Source organism: Pecten maximus, chromosome 6, assembly GCF_902652985.1.
Source record: "Pecten maximus chromosome 6, xPecMax1.1, whole genome shotgun sequence".
In the NCBI taxonomy this organism is placed as follows: domain Eukaryota; kingdom Metazoa; phylum Mollusca; class Bivalvia; order Pectinida; family Pectinidae; genus Pecten; species Pecten maximus.
The window spans coordinates 12,892,625-12,917,511 of record NC_047020.1 but is presented as its reverse complement, the minus strand read 5'-3'; the positions used below and the strand labels follow the sequence as shown (position 1 = coordinate 12,917,511).

The 24,887-nt window shown below is 34.9% G+C and overlaps 2 protein-coding genes and 2 non-coding genes across 12 annotated transcripts; 2 read left to right on the top strand and 2 right to left on the bottom strand.

Moving 5' to 3' along the window:
* Window positions 1–1,053: 1,053 nt before the first annotated feature.
* On the bottom strand, window positions 1,054–1,125 carry Trnap-cgg. Its single transcript has one exon. It is a non-coding gene; the product is annotated as a tRNA-Pro (tRNA).
* Window positions 1,126–3,364: 2,239 nt separating this feature from the next.
* Window positions 3,365–3,436, top strand: Trnap-agg. The gene has a single exon. It is a non-coding gene; the product is annotated as a tRNA-Pro (tRNA).
* A 4,054-nt stretch (window positions 3,437–7,490) lies between these two features.
* Window positions 7,491–10,750, bottom strand: LOC117329004 (keratin, type I cytoskeletal 9-like). 8 transcript variants are annotated; one of them, XM_033886671.1, is made up of 8 exons: window positions 10,639–10,750; window positions 10,149–10,302; window positions 9,903–10,031; window positions 9,703–9,753; window positions 9,288–9,350; window positions 8,617–8,946; window positions 7,942–8,169; window positions 7,491–7,702 (listed from the first exon to the last, which is right to left on the bottom strand). In XM_033886671.1, the coding sequence occupies exons 1-8, from the start codon at window positions 10,694–10,696 to the stop codon at window positions 7,570–7,572; spliced, it is 1,146 nt and encodes a 381-aa protein (XP_033742562.1). In that variant the 5' UTR covers window positions 10,697–10,750; the 3' UTR covers window positions 7,491–7,569. The 8 variants fall into 8 exon arrangements, with proteins under 8 accessions (XP_033742562.1, XP_033742564.1, XP_033742565.1 ...); XM_033886673.1 differs by having other exon boundaries at window positions 7,491–7,699; XM_033886674.1 differs by having other exon boundaries at window positions 7,942–8,166.
* A 793-nt stretch (window positions 10,751–11,543) lies between these two features.
* LOC117329003 (transmembrane protein 33-like) lies at window positions 11,544–23,107 on the top strand. Of its 2 annotated transcripts, none has more exons than XM_033886669.1 (8): window positions 11,544–11,615; window positions 13,212–13,289; window positions 13,688–13,782; window positions 14,170–14,354; window positions 14,704–14,771; window positions 15,855–15,988; window positions 17,180–17,263; window positions 17,561–23,107. In XM_033886669.1, exons 2-8 carry the CDS (start codon window positions 13,212–13,214, stop codon window positions 17,685–17,687), a joined length of 771 nt encoding a protein of 256 aa, XP_033742560.1. In that variant the 5' UTR covers window positions 11,544–11,615; the 3' UTR covers window positions 17,688–23,107. The 2 variants fall into 2 exon arrangements, with proteins under 2 accessions (XP_033742560.1, XP_033742561.1); XM_033886670.1 differs by lacking the exon at window positions 11,544–11,615 and adding an exon at window positions 12,354–12,462.
* Window positions 23,108–24,887: the final 1,780 nt, after the last annotated feature.

The window sequence follows — 24,887 nt, the reverse complement described above, 5'->3', positions numbered from 1 at the left end:
CATACATTACCCCGTGTGACCAGAGTTTGTGTACACTTGACCTACTTTAGCTATAGTACCATACATTACCTCGTGTGACCAGAGTTGGTATACACTGACCTACTTTAGCTATAGTACCATACATTACCCCGTGTGACCAGGGTTGGTATACACTGACCTACTTTAGCTATAGTACCATACAGTACCTCGTGTGACCAGAGTTGGTATACACTGACCTACTTTAGCTATAGTACCATACATTACCCCGTGTGACCAGAGTTTGTGAACACTTGACCTACTTTAGCTATAGTACCATACATTACCCCGTGTGACCAGGGTTGGTATACACTGACCTACTTTAGCTATAGTACCATACATTACCTCGTGTGACCAGAGCTGGTATACACCTGACCTACTTTAGCTATAGTACCATACATTACCTCGTGTGACCAGAGCTGGTATACACCTGACCTACTTTAGCTATTGTACCATACATTACCCCGTGTGACCAGGGTTGGTATACACTGACCTACTTTAGCTATAGTACCATACATTACCCCGTGTGACCAGGGTTGGTATACACTTGACCTACTTTAGCTATAGTACCATACATTACCTCGTGTGACCAGAGTTGGTATACACTGACCTACTTCAGCCATAGTACCATACATTACCTCGTGTGACCAGAGTTGGTATACACTGATCTACTTTAGCTATAGTACCATACATTACCTCGTGTGACCAGAGTTGGTATACACTGACCTACTTAAGCTATTGTACCATACATCACCTCGTGTGACCAGAGTTGGTATACACTTGACCTACTTTAGCTATAGTACCATACATTACCCCGTGTGACCAGAGTTTGTGTACACTTGACCTACTTTAGCTATAGTACAATACATTACCTCGTGTGACCAGAGTTGGTATACACTTGACCCACGTTAACTATAGTACCATACACATACCAACGTTTGATAATTGTTGAGTCTCAGAGAGCTCTTACGATCTGTTCATACCTGGATAAAAGTACTCTTGATCGGTTTGCAAATTAAAGGACGAAAAACAAAAATTGGGCTTGTCCGGGAGTCGAACCCGGGACCTCTCGCACCCGAAGCGAGAATCATACCACTAGACCAACAAGCCGTTGACGACAAGATATGGACAGCGACAGTTGGAGAAGTGAGTTCACCTACAAGGTATGTAGGGGTTTATGTTACGTGTATGGTTGTATATTGATCGAATGTCAACAGCCGAGCCATATCAGTTTTGCTTAGTAATGACGCCTTGTCAAATAAACGTCATATGGAATTAGTTACGACAGTCACAAGTGGATCATATTTCAAACCATCGCAACAAGATACTGCATTATATAAACTATGTTTAAATTTTAAATCGAATTTACATAAATCAAAATAATATTAAAAAGACAATATTTCATTTGTGCTCTGTCCGGGTCCAAACTCCATACCTTGCGCGTCAAGCATTTGGTTGTGAGATCTGTGCCGCGTTTGCAGTATTTGTCAGACTCAGCTTAGATTGTAAATAACCACTGCTAAATAAGCAAAAGTATGATTGTATGAGACATACATTACATTATAAACATTTATGTTTTAGAATATTTACAACATGCGATTATAAAAATGCATATATTATGTGATACTTCAGTAAATTCATGAAAATATAAAGCAGAAAATTCAAACTACAATCAGGATTAATCGAGAACTCCCTTCATTGAATAATAAAAACATCAACAATCGTACTTTTTTTATAGAGGAAACGGCAGCAACATATATAAAAAAAAATTAAGTGATGACGGAATATTCTTTCCCGTTCTAGGTTTTGTGAGTCACGTCACAGGCACACTCACACAATCTGACTTAACTCTTTTGCACCTGCAAAATCTTAAATTAAATATAGATTGGTCTCTCAATCAGTATCACAGTTAATTAACGTACGTGAAACGCATTGAGAAAACTCAGTATCAAATGAAGGCAGTTATTGACTTAAAAATTCACATTTTTAAAATTTAAACTTGCCCGGTTTAATCTGTTTAAATACATCATTCAAATGGGCTACAACAACTTAATTCTCCGTAGGTGACAAATGTGGCATCTGCTTCATCTCGCCATCTGAATCATTCCGACAGGAGCGCACGTAGTGTAAGGGGCGCAACTCCTACACTACATTATTTGGAAAAGTGATTTACTAATCGAGAGCAGAGACTTGTGATATAAGTCTCTGGCGAGAGTAAGACAAATAGTAAATTTTATATTTTGAAATTAACAGATAATATCTATAAACGAATTGCTTACAATTTTGCTAAATGTATACGGGGTTTGGGTTGCAGGTAACTTAAAAATACAATGTAAGAGGTCCCTCAGTGAAAATGCGCGGTCACGAAAACTATTATCAAATATTAACCACAAGTTCGTGAAATAACTGTTATACACATATATCTTGTGTGGCCATCACGGACTAAAACTTTATATTTACTTCAGACTTAAGTCTACTAAATTTTATTGTTTTTTTTTTCTTATCATGACCTGTCAAATGATGAAAGAAATGAGTGTGAATGACCAAAAATAAGAGAAAACACATCGAACTTGTAGGGTAATCGAGCCCGGAATGTTCTAGCACCAAATGCTAGACGCTAGTCTCACAGAGGCTCGGTAGTTTGAGTAACATATGACATCAGTTAACAACCACAACACTATAGATTAAGTATTCATGTACATTCTGAAAATTTATTAAAAAATTGGGGTTATCGATACATTCTGAAACCTTATATGTTTCATAATGTATATGAATACTTAATTTATAATGCTGTGGATGTTAACTGATGTCATATGACAATGTTACTCAATATCCCGAAACCGAGCCCCTGTGGCTTGTCTCCATTAGCCACTCCAGCTACCTTAATCTGTCGCACTTCCGTTGAAACAAAAATGATTCACGCACCTCGTACTTCCGGGGTAACATAAATGACACATTTCAAAATACATGGCTAGCGGTTCTGACCTATATATATATATATAATATTGTAAACAAGATCTAATGGTTTTGTAAACATGACCAATTGTTCTTATGGATCATCATTGTGTTCAAAGTGTTTTAATATGAGCAATTTTGGACGGATATGATATTGTACTACAAATGGTGTATTTAGCCGTTATCATCTTACACACACATACACTAATATAACAGTGCAATACGTAGTACCAGTTTATGTACAATTATTTGATTTAAAGGAATGCTTTTTATGTCAGATACATATGTAGAGAGACTTAAAGTACTACATGACAAACAAAGCTTGTAAACGTGGTTTTTCTCATAGCTATTTGTGATGGAGACTATATAAAATATTTTTAGATTTCTGCTGCATGGCTCGTTGGTCTAGGGGTATGATTCTCGCTTAGGGTGCGAGAGGTCCCGGGTTCGAATCCCGGACGAGCCCCACTTTTGTAAATTTTCATTTTTTATTTTGTTCATGGCATACAATTCCAAAGTTGTGACTTATCATATTTTCTGTTAATCTAAAGATATTTTCTCGGCAATTTGATAACATGGCTTAAATTGGGGGGTATTATGATTCGAATTTATTCAAATATTCTATTGATAAATTTAGTTTAATTATTTACTAAACAAACAAACAATTCCGATTCCGATAGCAGAAGATTAAACTGTTCGCTGAAGAAAAACACACTGCTATTTCTAATGTTCGTTATATCCTGTTCCATGGTAAGCTTTCTCCGTTCGATCGATTTCCATCTGGGGAAAAAAATATTCGTTTCTCTTGCGCTATCGGAATCGGAAGAGACTTTATAAACACATTTTTTAACTGTCAATATATGTATATTATTTCACAATACTGATTAAGAAAAGAGAAAACGGGGAATTAAAATCTTCTTGAGTCAAGAATGTATTTCTGAGTGATTTGGCTTATCCTAAAATTATCTTCAATGGATAAATCATTGTTTCCATATAATAATAATTATCATATTATATTATAATGTTTATATGTGAAATATATAGAGGATATTCTTATGTAAACTATATTTTGTAATGGTCCGTGTAACACTAAACAATTCTAAATTCTAAAATGGAATCTTTAGAATTTAAGATTTTTAGATTTTTGACCAAATACCTAAAATATCACATTCAAAACAAAAATGAGTTTTTAGTTTTTTAGATTTTTGATCAAAATTCTAAATTTTTAACTTTCAAAATTGTTTTGAGTTTTCAGATTTTAAAGTTTTTAACCAAAATTCTAAAATTTCAAAACTGTTTTGAGTTTTTAGATTTTTAAGTTTTTGACTAAATACCTAAAATATCAAATTTTTGGATTATCTCTTCAAAGTACCCGAATGACCACGATCGCCAGAACCGCGAAACCGAAAGTAGGGCGACACCATCATCATACGATGACTCAAAAGTATTTTGTCTACAAAGAGTGTGTTGGACACATCAGAGCAGCTGTATTTCCATTCCTCTACCATTAATCGAACAATATTTACGTACGGGTCTAAAGCCGACATCTTGTGTGAAAATGAGTCACGTGATTTACTTTCGCTGATTGCAATCGTGGTCATTCGGGTGCTTTGAATAGATGAACGAGTTTTGATATTTTGGAACTTTGAACGGCAAAGGTCTAAAATCCAAACATCCAAAAGCTCAAAATCGCGAAACGATTTTGGATATTTGATATTTCAGGTTTTAAGTCAAAAACCTAAAAATTCAAAACAGTTTTGAAATTTTAGAATTTTGGTCAAAAACCTTTAAAATGCTGTGTCGAAACGCGAAATTGAGCCGATCCGGCATTACAGCATCATTCGGACTAGTCACATGCATGATACGTGTATATAGTCAATCAATAGCTTGTTTATAACATTGATTGGTTATGGATTGTTTTTGTTCATTGAGAAATGCGGCTATATACACCTCAAAAGTCGATGTCACCACAGTACATATTCTTTCTACTTACTTTAATTATATACAGTATTACTACATACAGTGTGTATATATACAAATGTATATACATTGTTATATCAATTTATGAAAAAATGTAAAGTTTTTTCTTTGGTCGATATAGCAATGCATCGACGGAAATTAAAATCCTATCATTGCTCATTATTATTATTATTTTTTTTTTTTTTTTGATTTTGTGGGAAGTCGGATGGTGGGATGGGCTGTGTGATGCAAAATTCAAATGCCTACTTTTTAAATTTTATTGCTGTATCTTACTATATATGAACCGGGAAAATAATTTAATCGATGACTTAATAGGTTAAAATCAGTTATTGATATAATCCTTAATCACGCTTATTTATTGATTAGATAACTTGTACGTGTAGTTATTGCCGAGGTCTATTTACATTTGATTTGATGAATGTAATACTGCCAGAATAGCATTAACGCCCGCCTTGTCTTTGTAGAGTCCGTATTGTCTAAAATGTTGTCAACATCCTCTTTGATACATTTGGAAACCCAGCTTTGACAACTCCGTCTGCTGTCTCCGTTATTTGACGTTGTGTCCTGGTCAGCGTAATTTTAGCGGTCGCTGTTGTTTTTATATGTGATCACGTGACCTGTTTTAATCAATGAATATTGGCAAATAACCAAGAAAAATAATGAAAATATTTAGTATTTTTGACATTTCACATCAGCTTTCCTTCTTATGTTTTCTACTAATGAACACCAGTTGGCATATATGTTCAATGAACGAGAGAATATGCTTATATAAATCACAAAATTATGTATTTTTTCAAATGGATATGTAAATTTGATCAATTATATTATCAGAGATCGTAGTCTACAATATAAGAATTAAAGTTATATATGTTGTCAATAGGATAAGTATTACCACTTATGTAGGTAAGGTAGGGAATAAATAAAGTTTCTCATTCATTTTAACATACAGTGAGGATCATTGTTGTTTAGATTATAAAATACAGGTCGGTAATTACAATTTCATCTACCAGTGCTTATTCATTTGTACACTACAACCGAAGCAAAACAAAAACAAAAGCAAAACCTAATTTTCCAACATATCTTTCCATTCGATCCATATTCTATCAAATCTTTCAATACATACATTTTTTTGACAACGTTTTTTCAATTTCATATTTGAATGCCAAAATCTCATTCAAACCTTCAAGACTAAGCCTTTGTTTTTTTCTTGACACAGAGTATATGTAAAATGTCACATATAGTATAAGGAAATTTACAGGTAATGAAAAGCAGCTGGTATCTCCAAAAAGTACGTTTTCCAATCTAAAATCAGTTACTTTACAAGTTTTATCAAATATTCCAGTTTTTAAATTTTGCCAAAGTTGAAAGGATTGCGGACATTCCCAAAAAAGATGTTCTATGGTTTCAATTTCTGTATTACAGATATTACAGATATTATTGTCCGAGACTTTAATAGTTTATAAATAATTATTTAAAGGAATAATGTGGTGTTGTAGCCGGTATTGAAATCATTGTATGGTTGTATCTTTGGTAGTTTGAAAGGGGATATTGTATATTTTTTCCAGTCCATATTTTTAAAGGCATCATGCTGTTTCCATTTTTGTTCAGCTGTTATTAAACATTTGTCTTTTTCAATCAAACGTATATAAATGTCCTTACATCCTTTATTATTCTTTAATAAAATGTAAATATGACTTGGTACCAGTGGTCTTTCTATTGTATTTTCTGCCATAAAGAATAGATCCAGATCCTTACATCTTTGTTTGATGGACTGACATATACTCTGATAAAGCAAGACGTTTTCTAATTCCATATCAAATTTCTGTTTAAAGTTTATGAAAGATAGAGACTTATTCTCTTGATCTAATAAATCGCAAACATTTCTAACACCTTTGTTAAACCAGCTTCTGTTAAAAAAGAATTGTTGCCAATACAGAAATTTGGATTATACCAAATCGGAAGACTTAAGAATTCTTCCAAAAATCATTATCAGTTCTAAAATGTTTAACATTACCTAGTTGACGAAACATGTGGCTGATTTTTAAACTACATGCCAAACAAGAGAACGTTTCGCCGTGAGATAGCGAGGAAAATAATGTTTTCATTAATCATCGACTGTAAATGCCTTAACAAATGGATCAATGTATAATAGCTTAGCTATAGATTTAACATTGATAACTCGTCGCATATGATGTTTATTATATTAACTACAGATGTTGGATAATTTGGGAGCGTAATCCCCAACAGATACCACTTGTAGACTCTTGTAGTCAGTAGTTGATGTACTTCACGAATTGTGCTCAACTCGGGTTTGTAACTGACGACGAAATTATACTATTTTCGAAACCAAAGTGCTGTGGTCTCCATACGAGATATTCTGTAAGAAGGGAGATTATCTATTAAAGTCTGATAAAAACTTTGTGGTGGTATTTTACACGGGGTATGTAGTTCTTCTGTCAAAAACAAGAGAAGTGAAAGCATATTAACGTTGAAATCATTTTCTAAAAACAAAAATGTCAACTAAAAATACAAAACAACAATTTCGTTTTTACATTAATGTATAACAAATTCAATAATTTATTTATATTTTGTATACAATAACAAGAAACAAATGTCCGACTATCGTCGTCCTCCAAAGTTGGCATTGATGGCATTAGGATCAAAGCTTCCTCCTGCGCTTGCGCCACCGGAACTACTACCAAACCCACTTCCACCGAATCCACCGCTGCTGCTACTATCGCCTCCGGAACTACTACAACAATGGGATCGTGTGTTAGAATTGACTGATTAGACATAGTTATTTGACACGATTTCATTATTTTGATAATGAGAGCGTGCATGCACTATCAAACCTGCTTCCGAATTCACTTCCGCCAAATCTGTATACCGCTACTGCCACTGTAAGCGAATGTAATATACTATAAACATACACATACATTAAAATTAATCATTCACATTTTCTGTAGTTTTAAACATTTTTCTAGACCCTACCTGCTTCCGAATCCACTGCCTCCAAAGCCACCGCTACTTCCACTGTCGCCACCGGAACTGCTTCCAAATCCACTTCCGCCAAAACCGCCACTGCTTCCACTGTCTCCACCGGAACTGCTTCCGAATCCACTTCCGCCAAAACCGCCACTGTTGCCACTGCTTCCACCGGAACTGCTGCCGAATCCACTTCCACCAAATCCACCGCTACTGCCACTGCTACTTCCGCTGCTAATGACAACAGGCAAAGTACATGACATCGATACAGTAAATTACTATAATAATGTTATTGCAAAAGTAGAATTACAAGGATGTGTAAAAAAGGAAATGCATGGAACATACATAATATATGAATATCATTTAAAACGAGTTGTTAACGATGCTCAGAAATAGCATCAATATCAAGATACAAATAATAAAATTTACCAATAAAGGAAATAGTTGTGGGTCTTATTTCATCTCACGACAAATCATGATCATCATTGAAAAAAATGAAAACCAACGTAAAGTATATAAGCTATATAATACATGTAAACGTAGCAGTTGTCACTTTCTCTAATGTCGCTTACAGATTTGCTCAACTGATATAATCTCTCACATTATATACATGTATGATGTAAAACCAGTTACAGTCAAATACATAATAAAGATTATTATATAATAGACAAATATACGCACCTGCTACCAAATCCACTTCCACCAAAACCACCGCTACTGCCACTGCTTCCACCAGAACTGCTACCAAATCCACTTCCACCAAAACCACCGCTACTGCCACTGCTTCCACCGGAACTGCTCCCAAATCCACTTCCACCAAAACCACCGCTACTGCCACTGCTTCCACCAGAACTGCTGCCGAACCCACTTCCACCAAATCCACCGCTACTGCCACTGCTTCCACCAGAACTGCTGCCGAATCCACTTCCACCAAACCCACCGCTACTGCCACTGCTTCCACCGGAACTGCTTCCGAAACCACTTCCGCCAAATCCACCAGAGCTGCCACTACTGTTGATATGAATGCATTTAATGTTATTGTAAACGATTTGTGAAATGCGTACCTACATTTGTATGGCACAAAGCCAGATGGTCTGTACCCTTGATACTCCAGGAACAGACACACGTTAAGATGATTAGGAATGGCTTATTAGGTATATGGGGGAGGGGCCATAATGATATATATATATATATATGACTGCCCTCCTCCATACCCAATAAGACTGTCTCTATCATTATGCCGTGTGCCTGTGCTCAAGTGATCAGCTGCACTTTCACAATATCTCAAGAATGCAATATTTACAGACACATTAAGATATTTAAATAATATAGATAACTTAAATATATATCACCTGCTTCCAAATCCACTTCCGCCAAATCCACCACTGCTTCCGGCACTACTGTCTCCGCTACTACTATAGTAAATAGACCGACAGTAGAGTAGTAGACGTTTCTGTATGAACTACACAGTAGGTCTAAATTAACTGCCAATTAAAACGAATGTTTAATATGTTTAAAGATGGCTTAACGTAACACGCTTGTGAAAAATCTCGACCTTAACAACTACAGTCGATTTGCTGTTAATGACCATAGCTGTCGTTTCTCCATCATTCATTGGCATGTATTCTTTCTATCGTGTTGTTCATCCAAGGTGGCTGTCGTGTGCACGGCCTTTGATAACACGATCGATTTCCGTATTAACACGATATATAACATAATAACGTGTGTGTTTTATGTGATATTGGAGAAGACAAACTATTAACGTACCTGCTTCCGAATCCACTTCCGCCAAACCCACCACTACTGCTACCAGAACCACTGTTACAATCAACATTTTAAGTTTTATTCCAAAATAATGTCCCATTTTTTTATGTTCAATAGTCGATCTATTAATTTCATTTTCATAGCTTTTTAAAGCAAGTTATATATTCAAATGACCATTTGTAATATGATATTTGAATACAAACCTGCTACCAAAGGCCCCGCTGTTTCCAAAGTTGGCGTTTGGATCGAAACTCGCTCCGCCCCCGCTTCCACCACCCGAACTGCTGCCGAATCCACTTCCGCCAAATCCACCGGAACTACTTCCACTAGAGCTATTAGTGAACACAAAATAATCTTTCCATTCAATAGATGATATTTTATAAAACTCGACAACATATGCGACGGAACTCGTTGACATCTCATATGTTGGGACAACTAAGATCACAAACCTGCTTCCGAATCCGCCTCCGCTGCTTCCGAAGTTGGCATTTATCTTGTTCGGGTCAAAGCTGGTCCCACCGCCGGAACCCCCGCTTGTGGCTCCACCACTGCTACTGCCACTATTTGAGCCAAACGCCATACCATTGGGGTCGAATGTTCCGCCTTAAACATAAAGAATATGTCCACTCCCGACCATCCGGGCTTTCTCCGAGTACTCGAGTTTCATCATCATTAATACCTCTTGCACTCTTCCATCTGGCACAAGATCGGTTATTTAAAAGTTGTTAAATGAATAAAAAACTGAATTTATTATTTTGATTCCTTTATCTTTGCTTTTGAACTTTTCGAAATTTAATCAAAACAGCGTTCTATTTGATATTTGATCAACTGTACATTTCTAGCATATTTAATCAAAATACATCACGGACAGTTTTTGACAATGTTGGCTCGATTTATAAATGAATATAATTAATTGACAGTTTAATCAACTAGACCTACCATCGGAAATAACGACAGCGGGAAGGGATATAAGATAGAGACAGATCCACACCTTCATCGTGAACTCTTGGACGCGGACTGGCCAAAGTTGCGAAGGTCAATCCTATCTGAGACGTGTCAGACTAGTTTATAGATAGTGTTGTTATATAACACATATGTATGTAAGTGTCCTTACATTAGAGGGACAAATCCGTCACACCTTGAACATGATTTGTCACGCAATCATTGGCACCTAGATAGCGGCCTATAGTAGATCTCCATAACCAAATAAAAACTTTAATTAGAGGTACTGATATCGCGCAGTCACCATGGGCGTAAGTCGTTTTAATATTGTTTTCTAAATTATAAATTACTATATTGAAGGACGATTTTATGGTTCTGGCTATATAATGTACAGGGAAACAAAAAGAAATGGCAGAAAGATTTAGATAGAGGTGACAGAAAATATTGAGAGATCAAGTCATATAATTAGTACATGTTAGGGTAGCGTGAGATAAAGTTTCCAGGTATTCCGGCGTGCTGTGCTAGGATAATGATTATATTGATATCATAATAACTGTTAAATCAAAAATCAAAATAGACTTTAAATACATGTTTAATCAGTTCTAAACTTCGTGTCACAGAGGCCAGACAGCATTCACAAATTACTTTTATGTACACGAATGTGCATCGAAAACCACCTAAATCAGAGACGCGTCTGCTTAGAATTAACATCCATAATTTATATTTGTATTATAGTTTATTTCAAAGATAATTTAAATTAAATTGCCTTTAACCAGAGACGTGTATATCACTACAGATAAACAAATCGGATTGGAATTAGAAATCTAGTAGTCCGTCATTTGGTCTTGGATGTTCAAAGGGAAACAACTCTTATTCTTCTTGAAAAATACTCACTCTTCTATAAAGGAGATTAAAAAGACGTCTTTAGCTAGAATCATCTACAGAAAATCACGTTGCATTAGACCAAAAGAAAGGTAAATGTCGATATTCTTCATGTTTGTTTTACTTCCTTCTAAACTGATACTTATTATTTGTGACGACTCTCACTTTTGTTAAATTTCTTTTAATGTATTAGATTAAGCGCGGCTTCAACAGCAGCTCACAGTTCCCGACAAAGCTGTAAACTGACTTTTGTTTTAGGCAATGCATTTACCAGTCATAAAACTTAAAGGCATCATTAGCAATTCATCTACAATAGATATTGATATTGAGTTGAATCTGAACTCATTATACTTAAGAAACAGCTAAAAATGAAATCTTGTTGCGTGTCCCGAGTCCGGTAATTAGCTCATAAAATATAACATTTTATAACCACATAATAATGATAATTGCCTGTAACAGGGGGGGGGGGGGGGGGGGGGGGGGGGGGGGGCTTTATGCTAGGTAGCATAGCGATCCCATGTAGGACATTGTGTCGGGGCCAGAGGAAACTCAGGCTACCGGTGGAGGTACAACTTCATCTGCAATTGCTTTCCTGTTACATTTGTTTCTTTTCATTTTAGAAGCTTTAAGTCACATACTCAAGTTTTATCAAAGTCATTTTAGTGTGTTGCGATGTTTTGTTTTCCAGATATTAGGCTTAGTATGTCAGTCATTGCCTTTGGTGATAAATAAACAGAACCTTGAAATAAATGTATGTTCGGTATGTTTAATAACTTGTTTGATAATTTATATAAAAATATATACCATGTCCTGACGAAAAAAATGAGAAATTCAGGCGAACAGGATTTGGGGCGAAACGACCCATCACCTTCAATTGTAACTGCTGGAGAATGATAGGCTTCATTAGGATCTGGGCCGTTGTGTTAAAACCGGAAACAGGTACTACAACCAGGGGCACATAATACGTTATATTATGTCTGCTAAAATGTATCATATATAGATATAGATGTAGTGTTTTTGGGGGTTGAGCTCATTTTGAAAAGTATGGAGTAGTGTGACAGGTTTTATAGATACAATAACAGTCGATTTCTAGCTTTTCACTATATAGGGGACTGCATATAGCTAGCTTGTAGGTTGATCAGTCGAGGGGCAGACAGCTGGCAAGCCTAGGTTCTTCTGAATACTAGTGGGCCGTACACGTCAATGCTGATGATTTGTGGGTGGAGGCACACTGCTCACTTTCCTGTTACATTGCCTTCCTCGTTAGAATCCTAGCATTACTTGTCATCAGTCCATCAAGTTTATATAATTATAAACATTCACTCTCTCTTTTTAGTGTACCAATGTACCAGGCATTTCCTGTAAAATTTATGATAAAGCATATTGCGTTTGATATTTTTCCATCAGGATATAGCATACACAAAATTAAAGAGAGTATATATAGTGTCAAATTTATATTGATTGTTTCCATAATTTGTCTTCAGTTGATTGATATATTAACTCATTGATACACAATAAATATCACAAGTTCTGAAATGTTGGTGGCCATGTTGTTAGGAAATTGTGCATGCTTTTTGTCTTGGACTGAAAGAGAAACCTAGACTGTAGAAATGCTTTGCTTTATGCTATTTCCAAAGATCATTCTAAGGTGATTCATTCTAAGATCATTCATTTTTATTTTTCCCCAGATGGCAGATACCGGCAGTGGCAATACTAATAATGACCAAGCTCCTCCTACTCCCCCGCCTCCTCCACAGAGTGTTATGGTATGTGTTGATGCTTGAGCTACAAGTTCTTTACAATAGACACTTAGCTCTTGAAACTGTTCTCATATGGTAGTATCATTTTTTGCACTTTGCTGTACACAACTGAATAAAACTGAGTAAAAATTGAACATCCAGAATTTTAAATAGGTTGTGTAGCTTTCTGGACAATTGCTTGTCTGACCTTTTAAAATCAAAGGCTGTAATGACCTTACCAATTTCCAAATGATGATTGATGTTTGTTAATTTTTTATGATAATTAGTTATGATTGATATTTTTTTGCCGACAGTTTTCAGATCCTGTATATTATTACATTCTGTGTCTTCACATCATTATAAAATTACCTGGTTATATTTATCAATAGCTAAATTAATTTGTAATGACTTATCTTTATTTGTAGGGTTTCATGTTATCCAACAAGGTTGAGGCTGGACTGTGGCTAACCCGACTCTTCACTGTCATTTGCACATTCTTCTTTTTTATCCCAATAATAGGGTAAGAATGGGACACTTTTGTGTTGTACTTTTCTTTGAACATGTTATACATAGCTTTTCAGACAATATCAAGTTTCAATAAATTGTAAAATCCTGTGTAATTTGTACATTTTATTTGGAAATGAACTAAAAAAAAAAATTTAAGTGTCTTTTTTCATGAAAAATAGACAATTCTGGAAGCTAAGGCCATGCCATATTGAATAGCCAGGATTGTTTCCCTTGGTACACAAAGCTTGAAGACAAATGACGTATCTACGATTTAGTGATGTTAGATCTATATATATTGCAAGATAAAATCATACCTTGAAAGTAGAAAACAAACACTAACATTTGGTAAATTAGTTTTGAACTGAAACAAATAGCAAAAAATAAATCATTTACTTTACAGAAGTGGTCCTCATGGTTTCTACCAGAGAGCTCTGATCAGCAATGCTGCTACCAGTGCCCTGCGCCTACACCAGCGGATTCCAAACTTCCAGCTAAATATGGCTTTTCTCAAGATGTTAATGCTGGAGGACAGTTGCCACTATCTCTTTTTCTCCCTGATCTTCCTCAACAGCTACCCAATCACCAGTATCCTTCAATCTATTTGTCTTCAGGCACTAGATTTACAAAACAATATAGCTGTGATTAAACCAACATTCACTTCATTGTTGTTAGTAACCCCATGGCATACAGTTCTCCCAGTTCTGTGTATTTGTTATCAGAGGTATAATTTAGTGCCATAATGTGAAACACAAAAAACATGTGTACCTTGATAAATGTCCAGAGAAAAAGGCCAATCTTAAGACTTGATCTGCAAGATATATCATATTGTTAATATCATATTTTATAGTCAATCTTAATTTATACAATTTAAAAATGATTATATTGCTTAAAAACCCAACGATACAATATGAATCTCTCCTTAACTTATCCTCAGTGGCACTAATGCCAGTATTTCTGTTTGCATTACTTCATGCCTGTAATTATACCAAGAATGTTCTTAATGTAAGTACACATTTACTACATCAGAAATATGTTACCTACTGCAGTGTTCTCTTGTATAGATAGTACTGCTGATACTTTCTAACCTGTCTTATATACAGGTCCGAGGTATCTAAATAGTTTTGTGGTAAAACAGGCAATGTCCGGGGTATCTAAATAGTTTTGTGGTAAAACAGGCAATGTCCGAGGTATCTAAATAGTTTTGTGGTAAAACAGGCAATGTCCGAGGTATCTAAATAGTTTGGTGGTAAAACAGACAATGTCCAGGGGTATCTAAATAGTTTTGTGGTAAAACTTTTAAGAGAAAACAAGTTAAACCAGAAAACAATGAATGTTTGTACCCATGCAGCAAACATATACTATTATACATTAGTGTTGGTAATCACTATAAATTTCATTATCCATCATCACCACTTCTTAAACGATTGATAATGATGATCAATTATTGATCGATCCTGAACAGAAAAGGAAAAGTCTGCAAAATCATTAACCAAATTAGGGGAAAATATTGTGGACATGTTTTAAGATTTTATTTTAATGCATTTTAATTTAATTTATCAGCAATATTGTTCATTTAATAATTGTTGAAGTCAGTTGTAAATCTTGAAATTTCCATGTTATAGTCAGACCATGATAAATCACAAAAATCATGATTGATTAGTCATAGTCAGAGGTAAAATGACTAATCGTTAATTAAATAGATTAATCTGAACATCACCAATTATACATTGTTATATTTGAACTTTTCAAATTGTATTATCGTAAGGAAAGTATAGAGAATTTATGTAGGTATGTGTATATGTAATAAATCTATGAATAGAATTTTCAATATGAAATATATTTATTTTAGTCATGAACTTGTAAGTTATAAGCAGGAAAGCTTTTTTGACAATTCTTGAATTTCTCGAATGTTACAAAAGGTTTTGACAAACTTTAAACTTACTTCATTATGATATTTCACAAAAGCTTTTGACAAACGTTAAACTTACCTCATTATGATATTGACCAACTTTAAACTTACCTTAATATGATTTTGACAAACTTCAAACTGACCTCAATATGATATTTCCTCTGCCTGTGTTACAGATAATGGGACCAACATTTCTCCAGTTTGTTAGGAATCTCATCCAAAAGCTACAGAGCCAACAAGTCAGTGTGTTACGCTTTGTCGCCTGTACCGAGATCTTCATCATGCCGACGATTGTCTTTATGATGTTTACGTAAGTCTATACTTATCTTACAGATTTATAAAGTATTTCTGAATTATTAGTGCCCCTCTCGGAACAGGGAGGACTGTAGATTTGTGTTGTGTTCGTCTGTTCTTCCATGTTTTACCTTGTCCTGGCTCTATCTCCTACGTGTACACTACTTGTCTCTGGAACTACATACTTGGAGCATGGTGGGGGTGGTATGTCATGTATCAAAAATTAGTTGCTTCATCTTACTTTGGCCATCGTTCATCTTACTTGGGCCATGGGTTCATCTTGACTTGGGCCATGGGTTCATTTTTCTCAGGCCATAGGTTCATCTTACTTGGGTCATGCGTTCATCTTACTTGAGCCATGGGTTCATCTTACTTGGGCCATGGATTCATCTTACTTGGGCCATGGGTTCATCTTACTTGGGCCATGGGTTCATTTTTCTCGGGCCAAGGGCTCATTACTTTGGCCATGGGTTCACTTGCATTGAACTTCTGGTATCGCATATGATGATTTAATAGTGATATTCCTGAGTGTTTTCACATTGATATCACCAATTGCAATTACTGAATATGGTGGTCTGTCAAACATTCATGGTTTAGAATTAGTTCCTACATGCCACAATAGGTGGGTGTTATTCAACTACCATGGCATGCAAAAATCATTACAACTGTTGAATAGCATTCAGTTTATACCACACGTGGAATAAACCTTAAACACAGTTTGATTGGTTGACACAGTGACTTTTGACCCAAACTGCAAACGTTATTAATGTCATCAATAATCGAATGACATCACATCACTGGATCCCAGCTGTCACTTGTACACCTTATTTGCTTATGCGAAATTAGATTTGGCCATGTTCTCCATTGATTCAAGTCGATATCAATGTGGTAGAAACAGGTCACACGACTTGTGATTTTTGGATATGAAATTTATTTCACACTCGTAAGTTATATTTCAAAATTTACAAAAGACATGAGCTTTAACTTTAAAGAAATAACCTACTCAGGTGAAATAAATTCCATATCCAACAACCACTCCTTGTGTAACCTCCCCTATTTACGTTCTTGGCCTATAATTTCAGGTGGGGTGAGGGACTGTAATTTGCTGAATGTTCTTGTCTGTGACAGGTCTATAGTTAGTTTTTGATTTGTGTATTATACTGGTCTACATAGTGTATGTCTAATTTCTCTGATGTAATTATTACAGGGGTAGATGCAGTTTATTCCTGCCAATCATTTACTACAGATTTCTTACCCTGAGATATTCATCTCGCAGGAACCCCTACTGCAGGTAAGTTGTCAAAAAAAAAATGGTAGTATTGCACCCAACCAAATCTTATCACCAGTATGATTTATGACTATTATATACAAGATTCGTGATTAAAATGTTGGTAAGCCTAGTTGCATTACTCGACATCAGCCCACAGACTGGTACCTTGAAATGAATTTATAAATCTCAAAGTTTAAAGAGGATAAAAGAGATTAAGTACACATACCTGAATATTGTGAAAGGGTATGAGATATAGTTATACCATGATAATTTGAGATAACATACTGGTAACAATTATGATTATTTCGTTATCCTTAGGACCCTGTTCTCAGAGATGCGTATGACAGTGGAATACCTTACCAACAAGCCACAGTGTCCGACAATCCTACGGACACTATGTAACAAGTGTATAGCCCTTATCTACCGTCTCGCACCACAGATGTGAACACTTCTCCTTAGTGCTCGTGAGAAAAATTGGATGAAAGAAAATCAATCTAGAAGTGGTGTAAGAGAAGCTTCTTGGCAGATGAATTATGGTTTATTTGTGATATTTATAAAATTAGAGGGAAAGCAAGGATATTACTCAGAATGTCAATGAATGTGTATACCAGTTTGTGTGAACAAATCTCAGTTTCCTTTTTAATGACAGTAAATATTTAATATTTTGATCTCAATAAAGTGTAGGAGAATGACAGGTTCAAAGTTGAAAATTTAAAATATAAAGTAGGGGAACTGTTTAAGAAATGAACTTTCCTCTCACAGAGGTAGTGATTGACTTGCCTTCAAATTGATAAATTGTTTTGTGGTATTTTCAAATATTTCAAATCTCTGTATACAAAATTGCTCTTTTTAGGTATTCTATGGGCATTTATCTAACACGAGTTGTAATTCCAAATCTGGAACGACCAGTCAGCCAATAGACATTTAAAGTTAATAGATGTAGACATTTTTCCGTACCAACGTTTCCAAACTACATTCCTGTTTCACCTTCACTACAAATAGTCGGTCTCAAAAACCGTTTTATGGTGTTATTCCCACCTGGTAGAATCACATTTTTCTAAATCATGAATACATTTCATTTGCCAATCATAAATACATATTATAAATGAATAGATGTACACCCATTTATTCATTCATTGCAGTTTTTTTGTACGAGGAAGGACTTATCTCCCCTTACGTACACATTCCGAACATTCATGTTAAACGTTGTTGCCGATTTGCAGTCAGTGAAATGAGTATATTGTTCTCTCCTTTAATACTCCATATGATAGTTTCCAGCACCCTAGATCGCTTATAATAATTAATTATTTACTAAACATGTATTTATAACATATTCTCGAACAATGATTTTCTGACTGTTTAGTTATGAATTGATTTATGTAAATTATCTTCAAGTTAACTAATAAATTTATAGACTTGTTTTATGCCTTTTAACATACTATGTGTTGTAAGGGTAAGTTTGTGTGTAAGAATGTATTTTGTATATCATCATTTTCTTGTTCTAATTCTGTTATATATACTGTCCTTTTTATGCCAAAGTACAGCATTCTATGACCAGTATAATGAAATCTCCAAAACGTCCTTGGATTCTTGGCTGGTCATATGGGCTGACAGTTGTGTTTTGTCAGCCTACTACAGTGATCTGATAAGACTATGTTCAAGTTGTAAGACATGTATACTTGATTTATCAAAACAAATCGCAACAGAACTGAAAAAATACAACCGCCCAATATGAATATCTCCTGGGAAGTACAATGCAAACAGGTTATTTTGATTTAGTAGAGTTTACATTGTACACTGGGTCATTTGTAAAACAGAGACCCTATTTCAATTTAAAAAGTATCCTAATTAAATTTTGAATGGAATTCCTGAAAACATTTATATTACTGGTAAGCTGTTTTCTGTAGTTCCATCTATCAAACAGAAATATTTCAGACATCTAGTCAAAATTATTAACTTGAAGTCAAGATGATTGCAAAACATTTATCATACTTTATGGTTGAATGGTTCATATCCATATGAGTTGGTGCAGTGTAGGTTTGTTTAGAACAGAAATGTAGATATTGATGCATAATCAAATTAAATTATATTAATATTAAGTCATATAATGATTCATATTCAATAAATACATTTTTTTAAAGTGCTTAGTTTTTACAAATGTTTCTATTTGTAACTTTGTAGGGGATTTGATCAACACAAAATCATGTCTGTCCCAAGACTAGGTGATACAATATTATCTATAGTATTAATCACACAATTTTGTTAATATATATTGGTACTTATTCAGTCTTTTAGCAGATAAGGTAATGTTCTGGTTGAATAGTTTATATAATATGTTTTGTTGAAGATGCCTTTCCTTGCAGAGGAAATATAAAAAAAAAATACAAAATCTTTTTTAATGAGAGATAATATGCAACATTTTGTCATTGATATTTACATTGCCATTTTACAAATCTACCAGAATGAGTTGTTTTAGGGACACCATTCTGTTTTCCTGCTATCCAGTCCTGTCATTGATATTGATAATAAATACAATCTGATGACTATTCAAGAGTTAAAAACCAGGATAAAATGAAGTTTAGTAAATAAAATAATAGTTATCTTATAAGAAGCATTGTTTTAATCATTAACAAGTGATCTAAAAAAGTCTGAGAATAAAGTTTGAATTGTAATCAATGATTACAATTTAGCAATTAAAAAAAACTTATTACAATTGTTGCTGGTCTGAAATAAGTAGCTACCTGAAGTTATATAACAGGGGATAGAGGATAGAATCAACCGGACCATACCATCACCAAGATAGAATCAACCGGACCATACCATCACAAAGACAGAATCAACCGGACCATACCATCACCAAGACAGAATCAACCGGACCATACCATCACCAAGACACTGGCACTATCTGACATGGATACAACAAGATGTCAGCTATACATTCATAATCTTTGTGCAATTTGTTATGTGACTGGATACATGGGTTGATAGATACGTGGGGAATGTAATGCTGTTCCGTGGAAGACTTCTAGTCTCTGAAAATGTTGATTTGATTTGAACTGTCTGTATGTTTGTTGTTAAATATGGAGGAAATCATTGTGCGTGTTCAGATTGTGTGTGTTTGATTGCATTAACATTTTAATTCTTGTGTTTTTACAACATAATGGGCTTCGAAAACAAGATCAACTGATTTGTATGGGTACTTTCTAAATGTCAAACTTTCACTCATATTTTATAAATGAACAAAATATCAATTTAAGTTTGTTAAGTGTTTAGAATGAGTTATTCCCCTTGGACCATATTGAATGGGTACTACGTTAGCACCTGTGTGATTGGGTCAGCAGCGTCTGTGTCAGCATCTGTGTCGGGATTACGTCTGTGTCGGGATTACGTCTGTGTGTCAGGATTACGTCTGTGTCGGGATTACGTCTGTGTCGGGATTACGTCTCTGTGTCGGGATTACGTCTGTGTGTCGGGATTACATCTGTGTCGGGATTACGTCTGTGTGTCTGGATTTTGTCTGTGTGTCGGGATTACGTCTGTGTCGGGATTATGTCTGTGTGTCGGGATTACGTCGTGTCGGGATTACGTCTGTTTGTCGGGATTACGTCTGTGTGTCGGGATTACGTCTGTGTGTCGGGATTACATGAGTGTCAGTGCACAACTACATAAGTGCATGACTAAGTCGATACGTACCTATACGTCATCATCTTTGTATGATGTTATTCAAAACGTATTCTCAACATGTCAGATTTTACTTCTGTATTTCTCTCGACAACTTTCTACACCTTTTTTTACACACAGTTTATTAGCGCAGAAGAAAAAGCTGATTAAAATATGCAGTATAAGGTATTAATTTGTAAAGGAGGTCTACAATTTTTTCTGAGGTTTTTGAACACACATGAAATATCCCCTAGATAGAAATCCTAAACAGTTGGATAGTTTACTCTATCACCTAGCTCCTAGATCACTATATTGACGTCACAACTACTGTTTCTGATACTTCATTGCCAGAATGTGTCATTTGGCCGGTAGTCCTCGTACATCATTCCATCAGAGGACACATATCTTATACATCTCTAGTTCCATAGGGCTGTTTACAGAGATCAGATGATTTTTGTGCAGATTAGGATATATATATATCAGTTGTTATGCCAAAAGCTTGTTTTGAAAAAACTGAGGCAAAAACAAAACCCATACTGTTATTTACATATTTCAAAGTCGACAGGAATACAGAGCTGTCATCTTGGTATTTTGAGGACCTGTGTGATATTTTTATGTATACATTCTGTCAATGCTTTGATGTTGTAATGTAAAACACCTGTGTTGAAGTTTATGTTTTATTGTACAAATACTTTATATTCACTATTCAAGCGTCTCCAGCACAGATAAATGTTGTGATGTATTTATACAGATGTTTGTATTGTAACGGGAGTTAATCAGACCATGTTTCACCGGATCAAGTATTCTGTACTGGCCGCAGTGTAGGTAGTCATCACTTTACAGTAATTTATTGTAATGAAATAAACCCCAATTAAAATATTTTTTCTTCTCCATCAATATCATCTTGTTCCAATAGATTTGATTGAAGAGGAGTCAGAATATTTGGACAAAATCTCTTCTATAACTAGTGTAACAGGTGATTATAAAGTCTACATAAATATGATATAATCAGGAAAAAAAAATTACCTATAAAGGTACTATGCCAACATGTATGACATACTAAAGGTGTGTATGGTATTAAGTGGCCAAAGACATTTAAGTTATAAACACAATGTGATTTAAAGGTGTTCGGCATTAAGTTTTGATTACCGGTATAACTCTTTTAGAAAATACTCGTATCATAGAAATTTAAGTTTTTGTGGAGTTTTTTATATTCATTTTGGTAGCTACGTTATACATATACATGTATAGTAAAGAGTTATTATCGTGTGTTAGGAAGAGTGTATTCCCATTCAAAGTGAAATGGCATTTATGGTAGTAATGAAACATTGATGTTATTCAAAATGTCTGAATGACCAGTAGCGTTATTAGGTCACCTGAGACACAGTCTCAAGGGACATTTTCTAAAGCCTTTTGACCGTTGTCCATCGTTCGTTGTGCGTTCGTAAACAATTTACATTTTCGCCTTCTTCTCCTAAACCACTGAACCAAATTCGATTAATTTTGGCAGGAAGCATCCATGGCCAAAGTTCATCCAAAAGTGTGATCTATATGGTCATATATACTCTTCATAGATGGAAGGGTCTTAAGGTGTTTTACAAAAATTGTGAATTTCATGACCCTGGGGTCTCATGTTTGCCCCTAGGGAGGAGGTAAACTTTACAATAGTTTACATAGGGAAATCACATTTTTGACAGTCTTTTGTTTGATTTCTATTGGAATTCATTCTAACTTTGTTGACATTATTAGCATTGGATGACAGTTTGATGGTATGCACATGTTGGCCCTGACTGACCCCCTGGGGTGATGGGCGGGGGGCCAAAAAGTGTCAATTAAGTTAACTTTAATATTTCAAAACTCAGGTGACCGTTAAGGCCCAATGGGCCTCTTGTTTTACTTTCATAATTGTTGCATGCTATGAAAACATACTGAGTAAATTAGTCAAACTATGCATACATTTTATTTGAAAAAAATTAAGATAAGTAGACATGTTTGGTTTAGAGGTACAAATGTAAAATGAGTATCTAAATAAGTATCTTCTCGTTTATCAACATGCATCTTTTTGTTGGCCGTAATAATCCTGTGACTATTTGGTGTACCTATATCTACTGTAAATATCAATACATTTTGCAACAATATATGTCGCCTTTTGGAGTGATGGGCTCTTTTTCTTTCAATTTGCTAATAAAATTAGTCCGACTACAACATTTTTGTTATGTGCTGTGATTAAATCGAGTTGTTTCCCCTTGACCACACCCTTGATCGACCGAGGTAATTCTAAAATAATGTAATCTCCCTAGCTTGAAAGCAGCCATATCCGAAGAAATTTAAATTCCAGTTTTATTTCTATTTGTGATTCTAGAGAGGGTCAGCCTATCTGTTTGGCGAGTGATAAAATAATTCAAGTACACTGGTTCAAATTATCCAAAATGACAAAGGTTCCGTTGAGTAATTCAGAGTTTTAGTAAAATGACAGGATACCAGAGACCTATATACTAGGTCTCTGAGGATACGTAGTCATACAAAGTTTCTGTAAAAATGTGAAAGGATCTTGAAAGTAACGGAATTTCTTTTAAAATGACACAAAGGCTTTTTAAGTAATACAAAGTTTCAATAAAGCAAAAAAATGTATCCTTAGCTTGCTACAATGTATCTACAAAATGATACAATTTATCCCTATATTGTCACGAAGTATGTATTGACCAGTCTTTACACTAAACTGGTGAGTGACAGAGTTATACTGATCATATAATGTTGACAAATATCGACAAAAATAACAACTCGCTTAATTCGAACACTAGAATAACTCGAAGTTTTCTCGTGGTCCCGTCGAGTTCGAGTTAACGAAGTTCCACTATAGCAGGTATCTGTTATTTGATACAAAGTATCTGTAAGATTTGATACAAAGTATCTGTACGATTTGATACAAAGTATCTGTACGATTTGATACAGAACATCGCAGCGGAGTTGACAGTTATCAGAGTTTGAAAAAAACATTCTATGTTAACAACAGTTGTCGTTAAATATAAGCATTGAGACGGTGTGATATTCTCTGTTCTGATATTAATGTCCGCTTCAATAAAGTCCTAAATAATTGCTGGTATTTCAACCATTTCAACTTCCGTACTGGATTGGTATTGTCTTTATAACCGATTACTAAGAATAACTGTCTAAGCACAGGGGCTACATTTCTGGCTTTATATATATATAAGACTAGACATGTCCCTGTGGTCCAAGTAATGAAGATTGAACTACTGTAAATATTCTACACTAGATGACTTCTGTAAACGTCCACATAAAAACCACCTATCGATAAAAGGGTGTATCAACAGATGTTCCCTGATGTCATTAATTACTGTTCTGGTTGAATGGTTAATTCGGCTCGTATTTAGTATATAGGATATGTTTTTGTCCTTATTTGTATAATTATCATGTTATTGTCACAATAAGATAAATCCCGAATTCATCGCGACATTCATTATTTTTAAACAGTATTGCAGTGAACACTGGTCAGAATTCCAAACTGTTATTTAGGGGGGGGGGGGGGGGGTTGCAATATCTACGGATGAATTAATCCCAGCAACTTTGTTTATATATGTAACTGAATCTTAATAATTTTGTCAGAATGTTAAATGTGGTTGGATACCTAACCTATTTAAGACTGTGAGATCAATTCAATGTCGTTTAGTCTGTTTATCATTAGTAGTATCCCATCACGTATCTCATTTAAATAATCATTTTATAGATCTGTGTGGCTCATATTTCTGTTATTGACAAACAAATTAATTCTAACTGATATATTAGCCCAGCAGATGTTGACACCTGCCAATACAAACAAACATGTACCCAGGTAAAGTCTAGTATAGTAACAAGATATTCAAGGTTTTTACTAACAATGTAACACTCGTATTCCTCATTAAGCTACATATTAATTAAAAATTCAGAATAACAAACATATTAACGGTATATATGCTCTACCGAAATA